The sequence below is a fragment of the Rutilus rutilus genome, assembly GCF_951802725.1.
Source record: "Rutilus rutilus genome assembly, chromosome: 17".
Classification (NCBI taxonomy): Eukaryota; Metazoa; Chordata; class Actinopteri; order Cypriniformes; family Leuciscidae; genus Rutilus; species Rutilus rutilus.
Genome location: NC_140230.1, coordinates 37558603 through 37580375, shown reverse-complemented (window position 1 = coordinate 37580375; position 21773 = coordinate 37558603). Strand labels below are relative to the sequence as shown.

Sequence of the window (21773 nt, the reverse complement as noted above, 5' to 3'; positions counted from 1 at the left end):
CAGAGTGAGTTAGGAGAAAGAGTGAAAGATAATCTGTGCATATCCTGCACCGGCGTAAAGTGAAACCGGAAGTGTCACTCGCTGACCGGAAATCCAACATGGCAGCCGCGAGCAACTAGACCATTACGTAAAACAAACAAACAAAATAAACGTTTGTTGCGGTTTCTGAGACTGCACACTCTGCGACCCACCAGTTGAGAAATACTGCTCTACATTTCATATATTTATATATCGTGTCTTCTACATTTAAAATATACACATGGTGCACAATGAGGCTAAATATGACGCTAAATATGTCATGCCAACACAAGCAAACCAGAGTGACTGGTCAATGCAGTCAAGAGCCTCAACACTAGTGTTACAGGTTCAGGATTCACTGTACTGATGATCAACAGGTTACAGTAGTAAACACAGAAACAGCAGCTGTTGAGAGAGTTAAATGTTACCTGGGCGCGTGCGCTGGTCCAGTTTGGCTGTCATTAATGAAGACCACCTCCAACCCTTTCCTCTGTCCATAGCTGCACACTTGAGTCACTGGATGCTCCATAGTATTATGGTTATTTTTTATTGTTTTTTTGTTAATTGTATTTTGATGTTCGTCTGCGTTTCTTCTTCTTTTATGCATTAACTGAAGGCTAGCAAACAAACAAAGGTTGTAGGTTCATAGCGCCACCTACTGTGCTGGGGTTTTATTTTTAGGGCCCGAGCACCGATGGTGAGAGGACCCTATTGTTTTTGCTCTGTTTATTATTATTAGGGCCCGAGCACCGATGGTGAGAGGACCCTATTGTTTTTGCTCCGTTTATTCTTCTTCTTCTTCTTCTTCTTCTTCTTCTTCTCCAAAGTGAATCGCTTTTTAGAGGGCCTAAACATGCTCGAAAACTCATGAAACTTTGCACACGCTTCAGAAGTGGTGAAAATTTACGTGTGATATGGTTTTCAGAATTGGGGGGGGGCAAATTCGGTAAATTATTGCCCCCACATTTTGCCCCGGCTCCTGGTTTCACGTACAGGTATGAAATTTGGTACATACATGTAATGACCCAATACCTACAGAAAAGTCTCTTGGAGCATAGCCCTAAACACAACAGGAAGTGAGCTATTTTGAACTTCCTCCTAGATTTTGGGCATTTTTCGTAATTTCCTGATGTTGTACTTTAACGAACTCCTCCTACAGATTTGATCTGATCCTATTCAAATTTGGTGAGTGTAATCTTAAGGCCGTTGTGACATTAAATTGCGAAGATCTAGAGTTTTCGTCGAAGGGTGTGCCCTCGGCGGCCTGACAAATGTTCACCCAATTTCGGCCTTCTGGTGATATATGCATGATCAGATAAGTTCAATATTAATGTTGCTTGCACTTCCGATGTTGCTAGGCAACCACAGACAGCCTGCAGTAACTCAGGCATACAATTTCCAATCTGTCCCAAACTTCACATGTTTGATAAGAGTCCTGTCCTGAACACATGACCATGCTCATATTTGGTTATAGCAATAGCGCCACCTGCTGGTAGCAGGAAGTGTGGCAAATACAAAACATGCTCGAAAAATCATGAAACTTTGCACACGCTTCAGAAGTGGTGAAAATTTAAGTGTGATATGGTTTTCAGAATTGGGGGGGGCAAATTCGGTAAATTATTGCCCCCACATTTTGCCCCGGCTCCTGGTTTCACGTACAGGTATGAAATTTGGTACATACATGTATTGACCCAATACCTACAGAAAAGTCTCTTGGAGCATAGCCCTAAACACAACAGGAAGTGAGCTATTTTGAACTTCCTCCTAGATTTTGGGCATTTTTCGTAATTTCCTGATGTTGTACTTTAACGAACTCCTCCTACAGTTTTGATCTGATCCTCTTCAAATTTGGTGAGTGTAATCTTAAGGCCTTTCCTAAAGGCGCCGGGTGGCGGCGGCAGGGGTGTGAGGGCCCTTTTCATCGCTGCTTGCAGCTTTAATTCTTCTTCTTCTTCTCTTAAGTGAATCGCTTTTTAGAGGGTCTAAACATGCTCGAAAACTCATGAAACTTTGCACACGCTTCAGAAGTGGTGAAAATTTACGTGTGATATGGTTTTCAAAATTGGGTGGGGCAAATTCGGTAAATTATTGCCCCCACATTTTGCCCCGGCTCTACGTTTCACGCACAGTTATGAAATTTGGTACATACATGTAATGACCCAATACCTACAAAAAAGTCTCTTGGAGCATAGCCCTAAACACAACAGGAAGTGAGCTATTTTGAACTTCCTCCTAGATTTTGGGCGTTTTTCATAATTTCCTGATGTTGTACTTTAACGAACTCCTCCTACAGATTTGATCTGATCCTCTTCAAATTTGGTGAGTGTAATCTTAAGGCCTTTGCGACGTTAAATTGCGAAGATCTTGAGTTTTCGTCGAAGGGTGTGCCCTCGGCGGCCTGACAAACATTCACCCAATTTCGGCCTTTTGGTGATTTATGCATGATCAGATAAGTTCTCTGTCAATATTGCTTGCAGTTCCGATGTTGCTAGGCAACCACAAACAGCCTGCAGTAACTCAGGAATACGATGTCCAATCTGTCCCAAACTTCACATCTTTGATAAGAGTCCTGTCCTGAACACTTGACCATGCTCATATTTGGTTATAGCAATAGCGCCACCTGCTGGTAGCAGGAACTGTGGCAAATACAAAACGTGCTCGAAAAATCATGAAACTTTGCACACGCTTCAGAAGTGGTGAAAATTTACGTGTGATATGGTTTTCAAAATTGGGTGGGGCAAAATGGCTTAATTATTGCCCCTACATTTTGCCCCGGCTCCTGGTTTCACGTACAGGTATAAAATATGGTACATACATGTAATGACCCAATACCTACAAAAAAGTATCTTGGAGCGTAGCCCTAAACACAACAGGAAGTCAGCTATTTTGAACTTCCTCTCAGATTTTGTGCAGTTTTTGCCATTTCCAGACGTTATACTTTAACGAACTCCTCCTACAGTTTTGATCTGATCCTCTTCAAATTTAGTGAGTGCAATCTTAAGGCCTTTCCTAAAGGCGCCCGGTGGCGGTGGCAGTAGTGCGAGGGCCCTTTTCATCGCTGCTTGCAGCTTTAATTTTTTTTTTTTTTATTAATGCTCGAATAACAATAACATTAGAACATTGGCAAAGGATTGGCAATACATACAAATAAACACACAAAATAAAACTATATAATTGACACATCTTACCACAAATTAAGACTAGTTACAAATCACTTAATAAAAGAAATCTAAAAGTTATATAAAACGTAAACGGTTACCTAATGTAACCTTTGTTCTCTCTAGAAGAGGGAACGAGTATTGCGTAATTTTCTTACGCTACGGGTAAAGTCATCTTTTCTCGAGATATGAAGCCAAAAAATTATCCTTAATTTTTATAATCTTGTCAACGCAGTGCAGCAGCACGCAGACCTAGAGCAGGCTATCTAGCGTGCTCATTGGCTGCCCTGCGGCAACTGCAGCAGCCTACCACTGAGCCTGGTGTGACGTCGCGCCCTCACACGTCACAGCCCGCAGAAGGGGCGTGGTTTAGCGTGTATCAGGAAGGGCTCGGAGGCTGCTCCCCTGGTTTTCGTCGACTGAAGCGAAATGAGCTTGTGGCGCGAGCACGGCGGGTTACGCAATACTCGTTCCCTCTTCTAGAGAGAACAGAGGTTACATTAGGTAACCGATTACGTTCACACGATGAGTGGGAAACAGGCGGCCAACAGAGTGGCTAGCGCATGTACATAAGCACACAGTAGGGAGTGCAGAGTTGACCGGTTAACATATGACCGGTTAACATGTGACCGGTTAACACATGATATGCCAACACATGACCTGTTAACATATGACTGGTTAACATATGACCGGTTAACACATGATAGGCCAACACATGACCTGTTAACATATGACCGGTTAACACATGATAGGCCAACACATGACCTGTTAACATATGACCGGTTAACACGTGACCGGTTAACACATGATAGGCCAACACGGCTAACACATGATAGGCCAACACATGACCGGTTAACATATGACCGGTTAACACGTGACCGGTTAACACATGATAGGCCAACACGGCTAACACATGATAGGCCAACACATGACCGGTTAACATATGACCGGTTAACACATGATATGCCAACACATGACCGGTTAACATATGACCGGTTAACACGTGACCGGTTAACACATGATAGGCCAACACGGCTAACACATGACCGGCCAACACATTACCGGCTAAAACATGACCGGCTAACACATGACCGGCCAACACATGACCGGCCAACACATGACTGGTTAACACATGACCTAACACATGACCGGCCAACACATTACCGGCTAAAACATTACCGGCTAAAACATGACCGGCTGACACATGACCGGCCAACACATGACTGGTTAACACATGACCTAACACATGAAATTAAAAAATATATTTTTGTGAGCAAAGAATGGATAAAGGCCCAGAATGAAGAAACAATACTCTGTCCAGAGGAATGCACTGTTCGGCTCTGTGAATGTTTGAGAACATGCCTGACACATGAAGTTAAACACGGAAACATGAAGACATCAGGAAGATTCATTTATTCAGATTAAAATATTTACATTGAAAAATTCAGTATTCAGCAGAAATAGAACATTTTACAATAATAAATCATCAAATTAATCTCACAAGAACCAGAATATGTTCATTTACTGCTCAATGTTCAGTTTATGCTGAAGTTCTGAAAATACATGTAATAAATGTCTTTACAGCTTTAAAAAACAACACACTAAAACTGAGTAACTGAAAAACTGTGTGTATCTTCTTCACTGTGTGTCAAAATTACACACACAACGTAGCGAAGTGTTCATCACCAATAAACTGCAGGACTAAAGCTGGTGAAAGTGTGTGTGTGTGTTTGTGTGACAGTCAGCTGGTGTTGAGCCGAGTCTGACTCTTGATGCTGGTGTCCATCTTCAGCACTTCTCTGACGGCCATCAGTGGAGGACGGCAGAGAAAACTCCATCTTCAGCGCCCGATACTTCCCTTCTGTAGAGACACACACACACACACACAATAATAAAATAATTAGACGGTCAGGGTTACATTATAGCAGACAGCTCAATCTGACAAAAGCTGTTACCTTTAGATTAATATGTATATTTAGTTGCATAATTAACAATATTATTGCTCTCCTGCACTGACACCATTATATGAGAACTGAACTGAGCTGGACGATGACATCACGGTTTTATCCAGAACGGTTATATATATATAAATGAACTAAATTAATAACTTTTTTACAACAGAAATGAAGCATCACTGAACTTACTTAACTGGACTGTGACGCTATTTTCTTCTGGAAACAAACTTTGTTGCATTATTTTCCTGTTATCTCTGTAAAGCTGCTTTGAAACTCTGTACTTTACAAAATTATGATTTGTAATACATCATACTCTAGACAGACAGTCTTTCCCATGTTCCCCGGGAGGCTCACCGTGAATCTGTTGTTTGGTGAGTGTGTGTGTGTGGTGAGCAGCTGGACGGCCCGTCTTCATCATCATCATCATCATCATCCACCTGCACAGAGAGATGATCTCAGACCTGTACTGTGTGTGTGTGTGTGTGAGTGAGTGTGTGTGTGCATGCTGACCTCAGTGATGTGAACGATCCTGCGAGCTCTTGATGGATGTCGGTCCTCATGCAGATTTGTGAGCTCCACTAGGAGCTGCTGTGCCTCCGTCACACTCGCGTCCGAACGCAACTCCTGCTGCAGGTCCGAACCACACGCCTGGTAATCCTACACATGCCAGATGATCATCTTTAAAGTCGGCATAAAAATTAAGTTGCACGGGTCTTTTCTTCTCTATTGTGTCGTATATCTGAGTGAAATGCTTCCGGAACAAGAATAAATGTGGACTTGATTGTGTCTGTGGGGAATTGATTGGATGGTTGGATGATAATGGTTTTCTATAAGCTGATTTCATGTGAGTGACAGATTGCCCCGCTCTCATCATCAGAGAAGAGAAGAGATGCTGCAAGAGGAACTTATTCTGATTCAAGATTACCATGAATTTAACCAGAGGTGGGTAGAGTATCCAAAAACTGTACTCAAGTAAAACTACAAGTACTTATAGAAATATTTACTCAAAGTAAAAGTAAAAGTAATAATCTTAATCATTTTTTTTTTTTTTTTTGCAAGTTATGTTTTTGGTCTTTTTGTGGCTTTATTTGATAGGACAGTAGAGATTTTGACAGGAAAGCATGGGGTGGAGAGAGAGGGGAAGGGGATCGGCAAAGGACCTCGAGCTGGGAATCGAACTTGGGTCGCCGGAGGCGCAGTTGCGCTATATGTCGGCGCGTTAACCATGGGGCTATTGGCGCCGACAATATTCTCAATAATTACTTGAGTAAGAGTAATAAGTATCCAATGAAAAAACTACTCAAGTAGCTAGTTACTAGTTACTTCGGATCATATATATATTGAAATTACTATTATTATCATAATTAGGCTATTTTTGCAACAAAAACAGAAGAGACAAGCATTATTTCTGCCATCTGTAGCCCGAAAATCATAGCCTGTCCTTTGGTTTGTTTAATAGTAACTTACACAACTACATTTGGATTATTAGACAATGTCGAAATAAAGTGACTCTGCAGAGTTTTGCATTCACATTACTGCACACACATTACCGCGGGATGGCAGGTGTTCATTTCATAAACTGTGGACAATGGTAGCTTATTTAATGTATAAATGAATGTATATGTCCAAAAAACGGGTAATGTCATCCTTTGTAGTAGTGTTATTGTGGCGTAATAATCTGTTTGGTTGTAAAATGTATTATCTGAATGAAATGAAATCAAATGTATCATCCTGTGGAATCATTCATTCACAGACAGCTTACGAAGATGTTCAACTAATAAAGATCTTCATCTCTGGCAAAAATATGAATTTGCAGATTTGCTTTCACTTGACTGTACTGTAGGTCCACGGCCACTTCATCTAACGCTCGTGTTGTTTGAAGACGGTGAAGGTGAGCGGGCGCGCGGCCGGGGCTCTCTCGCTCTCGCTCTGCTCGTTCTTATATGCGCCCTGTTAAACTGACAGGACTAAAAAACACATGCAAATGATAAACTTTCACTCTATGATGGTTAAGATGTGCAATTAATCCGCGAATCACATGCGTCAAGGGCCGGGGAGCAGTTGGCCCGTACGGTTAATGAATCACGGATTAACTACGACAGCCTACATCGCACATCCTGCGATGTGACTATCGTGGATTCGCACATCGCGATATCGATGCTTAAACGACACATCGTGCAGCCCTACTGAGAAGTATATAAAAAGTAGACTGAAAGTATACTTTCTTATTTTTTAGTTTAAAAGAAGTATACTAATAGCACACTTGAATAAACTTCTTTTTCGTAAGAAAAAATCTACTTTTAAAAGTACAATTTTACCCAAAAAATACTCAAGTAAATGTACTTCGTTACTACCCACCTCTGAATTTAACACAATAGTGATGATGTGCACTGATAAATCATTTAAAATAATAAATTTGTTCTTGTTCCAGAAGCATTTCAGTCTGATATCCGTCACAATAGGAAAGAAAAGACCAGCGCAACTTCTGTTTCATGCCGACTTTAAAATAATCTCAATATTCATGTTGTTGCTTGAATGAAGATGATTGGAGGGGTAGACAGGTCGTCACAGTGACACACTCACCTTCAAGCCCTTATTGGCCAGTGCACGTCTATAGAAAGCATTCTTATTGGTGGGTTGGAGCTGAAGGGAGGAGTCACAGTCCTGCCGGGCTTCAGTGAAGCGCTGGGGTTTGATGTAGCAGAGCGCTCTGAAACACACACACACACACACACACACACGTGTCACCTGTCTGCGTGTCCTACTGTCACACACACAATCATGTCAATTGTACCTGTTGGTGTAAACGGCACATTGGTCTGGTTTCAGCTGAAGACAGTGAGAGTGTTGGTCCGCTCCCTCGTCCTTCAGGAGCTCAAACTCTGGAACCACAGCGAGACGTTCTTCTACAGCATCTGTTCATGATCAATTCAAGTTTTACAATTCAACTTTTTTGGCCTAAATAAAATTGTCATAACTGGAGTGAAAACATCAAACTTCTCTCTATTGACGTATGCTTCTCTGCTCATTTTGTCTGCTTAAGCTCCGCCCTTTTCTTACAATCCACTGTAAGCTCTTATTCAGACCCGTTTAAAGCCACGCCCATATCTCAACACCCAATCAACAAGCCAGACATAGAACCAAGTACCGCCCTACATTTTTATTTTTTCTTCTGTATGTTCAGAGATGACCTGTGTGTGTGTGTGTGTGTGTGTGTGTGTGTGCTTTCTTCCTGAGCATCTGAACCAAACACAGCAGCTCTCTGATATCCCACAGTTCATGATCAAAGAACATTTACACACTTACAGTTTCTCTCTGTCTTTCCACAGACACTCGTCCTCACCTTCCTCCTCCTCCTCCTCGTCTTCCTCCTCCTCCTCCTCTTCTTCCTCCTCCTCCTCTTCCTCCTCCTCCTCCTCCTCTTCCTCCTCCTCCTCTTCCTCCTCCTCTTCCTCCTCCTCCTCCTCGTCTTCCTCCTCCTCCTCTTCTTCCTCCTCCTCCTCCTCGTCTTCCTCCTCCTCCTCCTCGTCTTCCTCCTCCTGAATGAGGATCTTCCTGCCGGTGTCGTGTCTCTCCTGATGCTCTGTCTCGTCCGTCAGGAGCTTCTGAAGGTCAGAGGTTACGTTATGTTTATAGGGAGTGTTCAGACAAAAGTCATCATTCTGTCATCATTCCCTCCAATTATGTAATTCAAACCTGTATGACTTTCTTCTGCAAATCACAAAAGAAGATATTTTGAGTGTTTTTTGTCCATAGAGTGATGAAAGTAATGGGGTCCAATGTTGTTAGGCTGCCAACGTTTTCCATACAGGTTTGAATGTTATGAAGGCTAGTAAATGATGACAGAATGATGATTTTTGGTTGAACTGTCTCTTTCATATGCATGTACAGTAAGTGTGTTATGTGAAAGCGCCATCATGTGGTCAGTGTGAGGCATCGCGTCTGTGTGTGTGTGTACCAGCGCAGTTGTGTTGTGTGGCTCCATCAGAAGAACGGCTCTCAGGTCATCATGGGATTCCTGCAGGTGACCCAGATGTGTTTGCACAGTGGCGCGACGCAGTAAAGCTACACACAAACACACACACACACACACACACACACACACACATGCTATTAAAGCATACAGCAGTTACAGGTGGTTTGAAATGTAAAATCAACCTGTCTATTTTCTAAATGCATGTTATTGATCTTCTTGTGAACAATTCATTCGTGCATATTTTTTCAATTGAGTTTTTTTTTTTTTTTGGCCTAAAAATGTCATAACTGGAGTGAAAACATCAAACTTCTCTCTACTGAAGTATTCTGGTCTTCTCCAATAATTTTGTCTGCTTAAGCTCCGCCCCTTTCTTACAATACAATGCAAGCTCATATTCAGATCCGCCTCTCCTTTTAAATGCCACGCCCATATCTCAACACCCAATCAACAACCCATGCATACTCAGGTTTCACTTGGGTGTTTATAGAAGCCCATTTACACCACATAAGGGAAAAAACACACACACACACACACACACACACACACACACACACACACACAAACACACACACACACACACACACACAGGATCAGTGTTTCTCCTCACCTTTGATGTTTCCTGGTTCCAGCTGTAACACCATGTCACAGTCGTTGAGAGCTGAGCTCCAGCCCTGGAGCTTGATGTGAGCCTGTGCGCGGTTATTCAATGCAGCGACTGAAGACGCGAGAGACAAACTCCTGCAGAAACACACACACGTCACTGCAGCTCGCGCTCTCACAGAGGCCTCGGCTCACCTCACACACACACACACACACACACACACACACACACACACACACACACACACACACACACACACACACACACACACACACACACACACACACACACACACACAGACTCACCTGCTGTAATACGCCACGGCCTCCTCGTAATCTCCACTTCTGAAAGCTTCGTTGCCTTTGTCTTTCTCCCGGCGGGCAAGAACGGCTCTGTCCTGCGCTGTCGGGGCTGAAGAGAGACGACGAGCTCCAGCAAACACACAGACGCAGTCACACACACTTCAGATGCTCTGTGCCTAACATCTGTCTGTCTCTCTGGCTGTCTGACTCTCTGTCTGTCTGACTCTCTGTCTGTCTGTCTCTCTGTCTGTCTGTCTCTCTGTCTGACTCTCTGTCTGACTCTCTGTCTGTCTGTCTCTCTGTCTGTCTGTCTGACTCTTTGTCTATCTGTCTGTCTGTCTCTCTGTCTGTCTGTCTGTCTGTCTGTCTCTCTGTCTGTCTGTCTGTCTGTCTGTCTCTCTGACTCTTTGTCTATCTGTCTGTCTGTCTGTCTGTCTCTCTGTCTGACTCTTTGTCTATCTGTCTGTCTGACTCTCTGTCTGTCTGTCTCTCTGTCTGTGTCTCTGTCTGTCTGTCTGTCTGTCTGTCTGACTCTCTGTCTGTCTGTCTCTTTGTCTCTCTGTCTGTCTGTCTCTCTCTGTCTGTCTGTCTGACTCTTTGTCTATCTGTCTGTCTGTCTGTCTGTCTGACTCTTTGTCTATCTGTCTGTCTGTCTCTCTGTCTGTCTGTCTGTCTGTCTGTCTGTCTCTCTGTCTCTCTGTCTGTCTGACTCTTTGTCTCTCTGTCTGTCTGACTCTCTGTCTGTCTGACTCTTTGTCTGTCTGTCTGTCTCTCTGTCTGTCTGACTCTTTGTCTCTCTGTCTGTCTGACTCTGTCTGTCTGTCTATCTGTCTGTCTGACTCTCTGTCTGTCTGACTCTTTGTCTGTCTGTCTCTCATGAGTGTTCGAAGTGTCATTATTGTTGTTAATGTAGTGACACTCAGCAGCTTTAAGGTTTGTTGGATGACCTCTGACCTGTGCTGTGTGTCTGTTTGACTGTAGGCAGCTCTGGACGGATGGTGTTTGTGCGGCTCTCGTCTATCTTAGTGCACTCAGCCTCCACATCAAACCTGCAGCGACAGAACACACCCTTACACAGAAATTATTACTATGCAACCGTCTACTACAGTATCGCATCAGGCAGTGCACTGTAGTCTCCCTGAGGAAAAATTTGATTCTTTCATGCTATAGGAGAGGAAGAATTCGCTAAACTCGTTAAATCATCTAAATCAACAACATGTATGTTAGACCCTATACCGACTAAGCTACTGAAAGAGATGCTCCCAGAGGTCATAGATCCTCTTCTTAATATCGTTAAATCATCTTTGTCATTAGGATATGTACCAAAAACTTTTAAGCTGGCTATGATTAAACCTCTTATTAAAAAAACGCAACTTGATCCTGCAGAATTAGTCAATTACAGGCCGATCTCGAATCTACCCTTTCTGTCAAAGACACTAGAAAGGCAGTATCCTCACAACTGTGTTCCTTTTTTAGAAAGAAAATATATCTGTGAGGATTTTCAGTCCGGATTTAGACCGTACCATAGTACCGAGACAGCTCTCTTTAGAGTCACAAATGATTTGCTCTTATCATCCGATCGTGGTTGTGTCTCTCTATTAGTGTTACTCGATCTTAGTGCTGCTGAGAACTGAGCGACTGAGTCTGGTTTCTTCTCCATTCTGTCACTGATGGAGTTTTGGTTCCTTCACTGTCGCCTTTGTCTTTTGGCTGCTTAGTTGGGGACATTTAATATTCTACACTATTATTGCTCTCCTGCACTGACACCATTATATGAGAACTGAACTGAGCTGAACTTCTCCAGAGCCGCTATATACACTCACCTAAAGGATTATTAGGAGCACCATACTAATACTGTGTTTGACCCCCTTTCGCCTTCAGAACTGTCTTAATTCTACGTGGCATTGATTCAACAAGGTGCTGAAAGCATTCTTTAGAAATGTTGGCCCATATTGATAGGATAGCATCTTGCAGTTGATGGAGATTTGTGGGATGCACATCCAGGGCACGAAGCTCCCGTTCCACCACATCCCAAAGATGCTCTATTGGGTTGAGATCTGGTGACTGTGGGGGCCATTTTAGTACAGTGAACTCATTGTCATGTTCAAGAAACCAATTTGAAATGATTCGAGCTTTGTGACATGGTGCATTATCCTGCTGGAAGTAGCCATCAGAGGATGGGTACATGGTGGTCATAAAGGGATGGACATGGTCAGAAACAATGCTCAGGTAGGCCGTGGCATTTAAACGATGCCCAATTGGCACTAAGGGGCCTAAAGTGTGCCAAGAAAACATCCCCCACACCATTACACCACTCTACCATCTGAATGTCTCAACAGAAATCGAGACTCATCAGACCAGGCAACATTTTTCCAGTCTTCAACTGTCCAATTTTGGTGAGCTCGTGCAAATTGTACCCTCTTTTTCCTATTTGTAGTGGAGATGAGTGGTACCCGGTGGGGTCTTCTGCTGTTGTAGCCCATCCGCCTCAAGGTTGTGCGTGTTGTGGCTTCACAAATGCTTTGCTGCATACCTCGGTTGTAACAAGTGGTTATTTCAGTAAAAGTTGCTCTTCTATCAGCTTGAATCAGTCGGCCCATTCTCCTCTGACCTCTAGCATCAACAAGGCATTTTCGCCCACAGGACTGCCGCATACTGGATGTTTTTCCCTTTTCACACCATTCTTTGTAAACCCTAGAAATGGTTGTGCGTGAAAATCCCAGTAACTGAGCAGATTGTGAAATACTCAGACCGGCCCGTCTGGCACCAACAACCATGCCACGCTCAAAATTGCTTAAATCACCTTTCTTTCCCATTCTGACATTCAGTTTGGAGTTCAGGAGATTGTCTTGACCAGTACCACACCCCTAAATGCATTGAAGCAACTGCCATGTGATTGGTTGATTAGATAATTGCATTAATGAGAAATTGAACAGGTGATCCTAATAATCCTTTAGGTTGTAACTTTTCTCTTTTTGTTCTTCGATTTAGTTACTAACGAGAGTTTATCACATAGATCAATTATTGTTTAATGAACTTGAGCACATAATCTACTATTTTTTAGGTGATTTATTCCCCCAATTCTGTGGCACTTTATAACAATAATCCAGAGGAAGGACTAGAGAAACAGTGTCTTTGATTTCACACACACAAAAAAAAAAAAAATCAACAAAAATCAAATGAAGGTTCTTATCTGAGATGAAGTTTTGTCCTGAGAAAAAGATGAAACTATGCAACCTGAAGAAAAAAAAAAAAACATTGAGTGCGTTGAAATTGGTTTCCATGAAGAAAAACATTGAGTACTTTGAACTTCTTCTCTCTTCTTTAGAATTGTCCTTTCAGGCTGGAGAAAACAAAACAAACAAATCCACCCCACCACAAAATCCTTTTGAACCAATAGGCTTCCCAATTCACCCCAAGACACATGGTAACCAAATAGTTCTTAACATTGAGCTTAAAACCCTACGGTTTCTCAATGAATCCAAGTCTTCTAAGGTAGCCTCCAAGAAACATGTGCTCCCCCTACCCCCAAACTGACTTGCTTCTTCATGCCAGCTTTTCCTTATATGCCATACAGGTAAATATATATAGCGCCCTCTAATGGCTTGTAGTATCTCTACACCTTTCCATTCTTTCATTACAAAATAACTGTTACAGATATTTCACTCTGTTACAAGGTGAGTGTATATAAATGAACTAAATTAATAACTTTTTTACAACAGAAATGAAGCATCACTGAACTTACTTAAGCTGGACTGTGACGCTATTTTCTTCTGGAAACAAACTTTGTTGCATTATTTTCCTGTTATTAACTACTTTCCTATTATTAACTATTATTAACTACACAGTTATGCACACGCACACACTGTTACACACACTCACTCACTCACTCACTCACTCACTCACTCACTCAAACACACACACACACACACACACACACACACACATTCTTGTACATCTATCTTTATGAGGACATTCATTGACACAATGCAATCTCTAGCCGCTTACCCTAACCTTACCCATCACAACTAAGTGCCTAACCCGACCCCTGACCCTAAACCGACCCTTAACCTCATTATAACCTTATCCCTAAAACCAAGTCTTGACCCTCAAACAGGCCTTTAAAGGCTCTCAGAAACTGAGGACCGGCCAAAATGTCCTCACTTTACTCTATTTGTCCTCACTCCAATGGTCTAACACTCAAACTGGTCCTCACAAAGATAGTTGTACAAGTACACACACACACACACAGTTCCACACACACACAGATACACACTGACCTGTCCCAGTCTCTGTATGGACGTGGTCCGCGGGATGATTTCACGGTCTTCACTGTCTGTCCGCTGACGCTTCTCTACGGGAATGTTAGAGCAGGTGGGAAAGTTAGCTGTGAAAGTTAGCTGTGAAAGTTGGATGGGAAAGTTAGGTGGGAAAGTTAGCTGTGAAAGTTGGATGGGAAAGTTAGATGGGAATTTTAGATCGGAATGTTAGATGGGAAAGTTGGATGGGAAAGTTAGATGGGAAAGTTGGATGGGAAAGTTAGATGGGAAAGTTTGATGGGAATGTTAGATGGGAAAGTTAGTTGGGAATTTTAGATGGGAATGTTAGATGGGAATTTTAGATGGAAAAGTTAGGTGGGAAAGTTAGATGGGAATGTTAGATGGGAATGTTAGATGGGAAAGTTAGGTGGAAAAGTTAGATGGGAATTTTAGATGGGAAAGTTAGATGGGAAAGTTGGATGGGAAAGTTAGATGGGAATGTTAGATGGGAAAGTTAGATGGGAAAGTTAGATGGGAAAGTTGGATGGGAAAGTTAGATGGGAAAGTTAGATGGGAAAGTTAGATGGGAATTTTAGATGGGAATGTTAGATGGGAAAGTTGGATGGGAAAGTTAGATGGGAAAGTTAGATGGGAAAGTTGGATGGGAAAGTTAGATGGGAAAGTTCGATGGGAATGTTAGATGGGAAAGTTAGTTGGGAATTTTAGATGGGAAAGTTAGATGGGAATGTTAGATGGGAATGTTAGATGGGAAAGTTAGGTGGAAAAGTTAGATGGAAAGTTAGATGGGAATTTTAGATGGGAAAGTTAGATGGGAAAGTTGGATGGGAAAGTTAGATGGGAAAGTTAGATGGGAATGTTAGATGGGAAAGTTAGATGGGAAAGTTAGATGGGAAAGTTACATGGGAAAGTTACATGGGAAAGTTACATGGGAATTTTAGATGGGAAAGTTACATGGGAAAGTTAGATGGAAAGTTAGATGGGAATGTTAGATGGGAATGATAGATGGGAAAGTTAGGTGGGAAAGTTAGATGGAAAGTTAGATGGGAATTTTAGATGGGAATGTTAGATGGGAAAGTTAGATGGGAATGTTAGATGGGAATGTTAGATGGGAATGTTAGATGGGAATGTTAGATGGGAAAGTTAGATGGGGAAGGGTTCATGATTGAGTCTGAGAGCTGCAGATGTAAGAACCTTTACCTGAAGAGGCCCGTCTGAGGAACGAACTGGCGGAAGGTTTTCAGCGTCACAGAATATGGGGCTTCGCTTCAGCGCCGCTTCATCTGATCTGATGCTTCTCTCCCACATCTGTGAAATACACGACAAAATTCAGATCAGTGTGAGAATTTGATTATGAATTATGAATGTTATGAATGTAATGTGCCTTCTTTAAAGGATGTTGTGATAGCACAACATTTTCTTTAAAATATATATATTTTAATTAAAAATTATTTGTTTAGATTTTCCTTTTCAGATAAATATTCTTGTTTAAATAATACTTAAAAAGTGAAGCAAAGATCAAGAATGTTCTACAGTGTGTGCTAAGGCATCAAACAGTCAAATTTACTAAAAGAAATGAGTTCATTACACTCAAATATGGTTCATTGTTCATTGCACTTAACAGATAAAAACTCAATAACTTATTATATGAATCATAACTAAATGAATATAGAGTTGATCTGTGAGGGTTTAATGTTCTGTTATGTTGGGGTTTTGTGGGTTTAACCTGCAGGTCTTCAGAGATGTTCCTCCATTCCTCTGTGGAGAAACAGGCAGCGGTTGCAGCGCGATTCTCCTTCCTCAGGACTCGAGACTTTGGGTCCAGTTTCTCTATGTGTCTCTCACAGAACTCAATCAGATGAGGGTAAAAACCCTCCAGTCCAGACCTGAGGAACACCAGCAGCACATGTGAGTGCACACAGACAGACACACAGACAGACAGAAAGGCAGACAGACAGACAGACAGACAGACAGACAGAAAGTCAGACAGACAGACACACAGACAGAAAGGCACACAGACAGAAAGGCACACAGACAGACAGACAGAAAGAAAGGCAGACAGACAGACAGACAGACAGACAGACAGACAGACAGACACACAGACAGGCAGACAGACAGACAGACAGAAAGAAAGTCAGACAGACTGAAAGACAGACAGACAGACAGACAGTCAGACAGACAGAAAGGCAGACAGACACACAGACAGGCAGACAGACAGAAAGACAGGCAGACAGAAAGACAGACAGACAGAAAGGCAGACAGACACACAGACAGGCAGACAGACAGACAGACAGAAAGAAAGTCAGACAGACAGACAGACACACAGAAGGGTCTCACCGCAGAACTCTCAGGATCTTCTCCAGATATTTTAGGTCTGAGCAGCTCTGGATGAAGCTGTAATCCAGATGATCCACAGGAACCGACAGGCAGCTGGAGCCTGGAGCACTCATGACACCTGCAACACGCACACACACACACACGCACACGCACACACACACGCGCACACATATGGAAAGCCATGAGGGCCAAAAACACGTGAATTTTAACACGTATTTCACGCGTATTTGACGTGTTGTTTACGCGTGACAAATTAGCGCGTTAAATACGCGCGAAATACACGTAAAATACGCGTTAAAAATCAGTTTGAACGGGTCAGTGTCATTGGCTGCTGAAAACTTGGGTCTAACCATTTCTGTGAGCTTAGGGGGGTGTACCGTTCTACCACCATTTATCATGCTATAGATCAGCTTATTCAGCAGCCTATTTATTATGTCCTTTTTTTGTATAACCTATAGAAATAATATATTTAAATTGCAGTTTTATGAACATTTTGATCAAAATAAAAGTGCCTTGTTTTTCTCTATTCATGCCTTTTTGTAAATAAACACATTAGTGGACATTCTAGCTTTAACATCAAAGCATTAGCATTTGTGTGGGGAAATCAGTTACAGTGGAGGTTAGCAATCAATGCAGGTATAAGATACAGACAATTGTAATCAATATCTGTCTTTGGAAAACAACGTGAGCTTGTGTTGTTCTTACATGTACAGCTATCACAAGCAGGTGGCGCTTATTGAAACCTTTTTGTTCAGAGATTGGGCACTCATCAGACAAACAGGAATTGAGTACACAGGTGATATTAACAATTTAAATTAATTTAAAGACTTAAATATGGCATTTAAGACTTTATATATAAAGTATTTAAGACTTTCAGGATTAGAATGAGAGCTTGTGCTCAGGTCAGGACAGGTATAAGAACCTGATTTGGCTTTCCTGACTGCAGAAGTATTCTACTGCTACCACAATTAAATATTCTCCTATTTCTTTTTTTCCATTTTCATCATTTTCTTGTGTGGCCCAAATTGTATTTTTAACAAGATAAGATTGCCCCCTTTTGCACATTAGTAGCATTCTATCTGTAACACCATTCACCACACCTCAAGTTTTCTAACATTAAAAGCTAACATTTGGTTGGGGAAAAGTGTACAGATGTGGTTCTTGATCAATGCAATTGTAATGAACTTTTTTTATTTATTTAATTAAATGTATCGCTATGGCGAGCAGGGTGCAACCAAGATGCTTTACAGGGCCCAAATTACAGAAACGTCCTATCTTAAAGGGATAGTTCACCCAAAATTTAAAAACGAGCAATTTAAGACTTTGAAATCCAGCAGTAAAGTGAATTGCAGTAGTCTAAACATGAGGTGATGAAAGCATGAACAGCCATCGCTAGAGTTTTATGATTAAGGAAAGGTTTGACTTTAGACAACAGACGAAGTTGATAAAAACTTGAACTTCAACAATGTAAAAACATGTATGTACACAATAAGTGCATTGTATCAAATTATTTCATTATTTCAATGTTAGTACATAGTAGTTAAGGACACTTAATATAAGTTATTTTATTTTGTTTATTTATTTCTTTTCAGTATACTTGTGTGTGGTCATGCAGCCATATATGAAGGAGGGCCTCACACTGCAGGGGTAAATTCACAGTTTCATTACATGGACATTTATCTACTTTGTCCATCAAAGAATACTTTAATAAAATAGCTAAGAAAGATACATTGACAGGTGACACTGCAATGACTGAATTTAACCCTTTACCATTTGTATTCTATTTTTTTACATCAGCAGGTTTCACTGGGAATGCTCCTAATGCAGGCCTGGGCAAACATGGTCCTGGGGGCCAGTGCCCTCTGCCCTACAGAGTTCAGCTTCATTATTATTATTATTTTTTTCAAAATGTAATACATTTTCAGTGACATCAATTCTGATTTAAAATAGTAATGTATATGTTAGTAATGTATATGTTAGTAATGTATATGTTAACAAACTGACCCGCTGTACATTTTATCATGAAGATGATTTGTATGAATGTAAGCTTGGATGTCAACTGGCCTGGCTCAGTCAGAGTCGCTTGATGGTGTTTTAAGCCCCCAATGGCTCCTTAGAGGCAGCTAACCCTACCCTCAACCTTAAACCTACCCATCCCCTCGCTGCCTGGAAGGAGCCGTTGGGGGCTTAAAACACCAAACACCGTCAGAGTCTGTGTTCTGTCAGTGCTTGAGGAACGTAAAGTAAGTGGAGGACTGAAAAAAATGAGTTAGCTTTAATAGCACAGTCTCATCTCAGTAAACTGCTGGTTAGGTTTGGAATCTGCCACTGGGTGTCCGGTAAGAGACTTGGTGAAAAGATGTTGGAAATTTGAGAGTAACCTGTTTATTTGTCACCACAACAACTCAGTTAACAAGGGTTGAATAGTTGTCCTTAGTTGTGGGTGTATTTAGTGTGTGGTTTTCTATAGAAACAGAAAATGCAGAGTAAATATAATAACATTAAATATTACAGATATACACGATGAATATTCAGCAAAATACACAACTGATTTGCTATGTCATATACATTAAGTTAAACAGCTTGATTTGTTCTATATTGCATCAGCTCTGTCTGGACATGTTCTTAAGAATATCTAAAAACAAATAGCACTTAGACAGTGAACTATGGCCTTAGCAGGGTCACTGTATACAGTAGTGTAACATAGAACATGCAGATAACTTTCCCCAAAATGAATAAAAAAAAGGCTGTGACATATACTTATAACTTTGAATTATAATTTCTCTTGATCTGGTGCCAATAACACTGAGTTGTTGCAGGGGTTTGGTTCAGCTTCAAGATCAAAGTTGACAGAGAAAGTTCATGAGCTGCTTCATGGCATCAACAGCCTGATTGCTTTGGTTTGGTTATGTCAAACTAATCCTTTAACCCTGAGTTTGTTCAGCCACCTTCATGGTATAGGTCCTTGAGCAGTGTGCAGTACAATTAGTCTTCTCTTAGCCTTTTAATACTTTCAGTAAGCCAATCAAGTCTGTCACATTGCTAAACAAGCATATAAAATGTCACAAAAGCAGCCGTAAAATGAATTCTAGCTGTTATGAAGTGTACAATAGGCTTCTCAGTAACAATCCAGATTACTTGCAGAAATAAACTGTGTGTGGGTCTAAAAAACAAAACAAAAACATAATCAGCTACTTAGTATTTTTGTGTTTATATGTTTACTTAAATGTTATAAAAGTGCTTTAACAAACTGCCTCATAATTTTTACAGATAAATTGCTTTAATAGCCATTATCAGGGTGGCCTACTTTAGTACAGTAGAATACTTCTGCAGTCAGGAAAGCCAAATCAGGTTCTTATACCTGTCCTGACCTGAGCACAAGCTCTCATTCTAATCCTGAAAGTCTTAAATACGTTATATATAAAGTCTTAAATACCATATTTAAGTCTTTAAATTAATTTAAATTGTTAATATCACCTGTGTACTCAATTCCTGTTTGTCTGATGAGTGCCCAATCTCTGAACAAAAAGGTTTCAATAAGCGCCACCTGCTTGTGATAGCTGTACATGTAAGAACAACACAAGCTCACGTTGTTTTCCAAAGACAGATATTGATTACAATTGTCTGTATCTTATACCTGCATTGATTGCTAACCTCCACTGTAACTGATTTCCCCACACAAATGCTAATGCTTTGATGTTAAAGCTAGAATGTCCACTAATGTGTTTATTTACAAAAAGGCATGAGTGGAGAAAAACAAGGCACTTTTATTTTGATCAAAATGTTCATAAAACTGCAATTTAAATATATTATTTCTATAGGTTATACAAAAAAAGGACATAATAAATAGGCTGCTGAATAAGCTGATCTATAGCATGATAAATGGTGGTAGAACGGTACACCCCCCTAAGCTCACAGAAATGGTTAGACCCAAGTCTTCAGCAGCCAATGACACTGACCCGTTCAAACTGATTTTTAACGCGTATTTTACGTGTATTTCACGCGCTAATTTGTCACGCGTAAACAACACGTATTTAACGCGTGAAATAAAATTCTCGTGGCTTTCCACACACACGCACCCTAAACTTCCAGTGCAAATTAATTATATTTGCTGATAATGACTATACTTAAACACAAAGCCAAAACATGATGTAGTTTGTGAATGGCCACAGAGAACTGGTCATATTTAACTTACATTTCATTCCCTAAACTACAGACACACACAGATAAATATCTCTGATAATGATTGATTGAGTTTGAGACTCTTAAACTCACCAAACCGCGATAAAGACACCGGAGAGTTTTCCTGCAGTTTCTCTTGTTTGATTCCAGCACGAGCTCGACCAGCCGCGTCAGGTTCCCATGGCAACGCAAACAGAGAGTGGGCGTGGCTCAGCTGTGCTGCAGGCGTGGCGTCATAACCATAACTATATCAGCGTTCACACCAGCGGATGATATCGCCCCGTTTATTATAAGCACTGCAGTCAGTAGAGTTTACAGTCACTAGAACTCATTTCTCTACGCTCAGTTTCTCTCTTCTCAGGGTTAGGGTTATGATCAACATCAGACATCAGCTGAGCATCAAAGCACATGCAGTGACGACATCTTCAAATTACATCAATTCATTTCTCACCCAAACTCAAGCACCACCAATCATTGTGTAAAGTTCCTGTTCTTAGTGTTTTATGAGTAATAGTGTGTTTGGATTTTAATTCAATAGTGAAATAAGGGCTGTAATATTTATCGTAGCCTTTAGTTAATAAATCCAGATGTTCATGCTTAATATCAAAGAACTTATAAGGATTTCATTCATGTTAGATTTTTCTCTACATTAAGTATGACAGGTGTGATATATGAGTTCATCTAACGTTATAATGAAGTTAGACAGTTTCCCAGGAGGTACACATAACTTACATACAGAAATAAGTTATCAATGCAAATTAATTTAATAAGCTCATTCTAACTTAGTGGCATATCCATATAAATCATTATCATGGTTTCTATGGCTAGGACCTGCAGTTCCTAAAAGGACTTAAGTTTACTATAACTAGACTAAACAGTTAAAGTTAGCAGCATAGGTCCCACTTCAAAACACACAATATTTCTACACTTCTGTGAATAATTACCTGTCTTTGGGAAAACGATGAAA

At 41.0% G+C, this 21773-nt stretch overlaps 1 protein-coding gene across 1 annotated transcript; it reads right to left on the bottom strand.

The window, feature by feature from the left end:
• Window positions 1-4583: 4583 nt before the first annotated feature.
• Window positions 4584-20936, bottom strand: spag1b (sperm associated antigen 1b). Its single transcript, XM_084386051.1, is given in 17 exon segments — window positions 4584-5037; window positions 5486-5568; window positions 5642-5788; window positions 7715-7841; window positions 7926-8046; window positions 8475-8538; window positions 8570-8602; window positions 8605-8736; window positions 9090-9196; window positions 9715-9845; window positions 10014-10119; window positions 10965-11059; window positions 14291-14364; window positions 15488-15595; window positions 16014-16173; window positions 16625-16742; window positions 20900-20936. Coding segments are annotated over 16 exon segments (1653 nt in total). The 5' UTR covers window positions 16738-16742; window positions 20900-20936; the 3' UTR covers window positions 4584-4985.
• Between the last annotated feature and the right edge of the window lie 837 nt (window positions 20937-21773).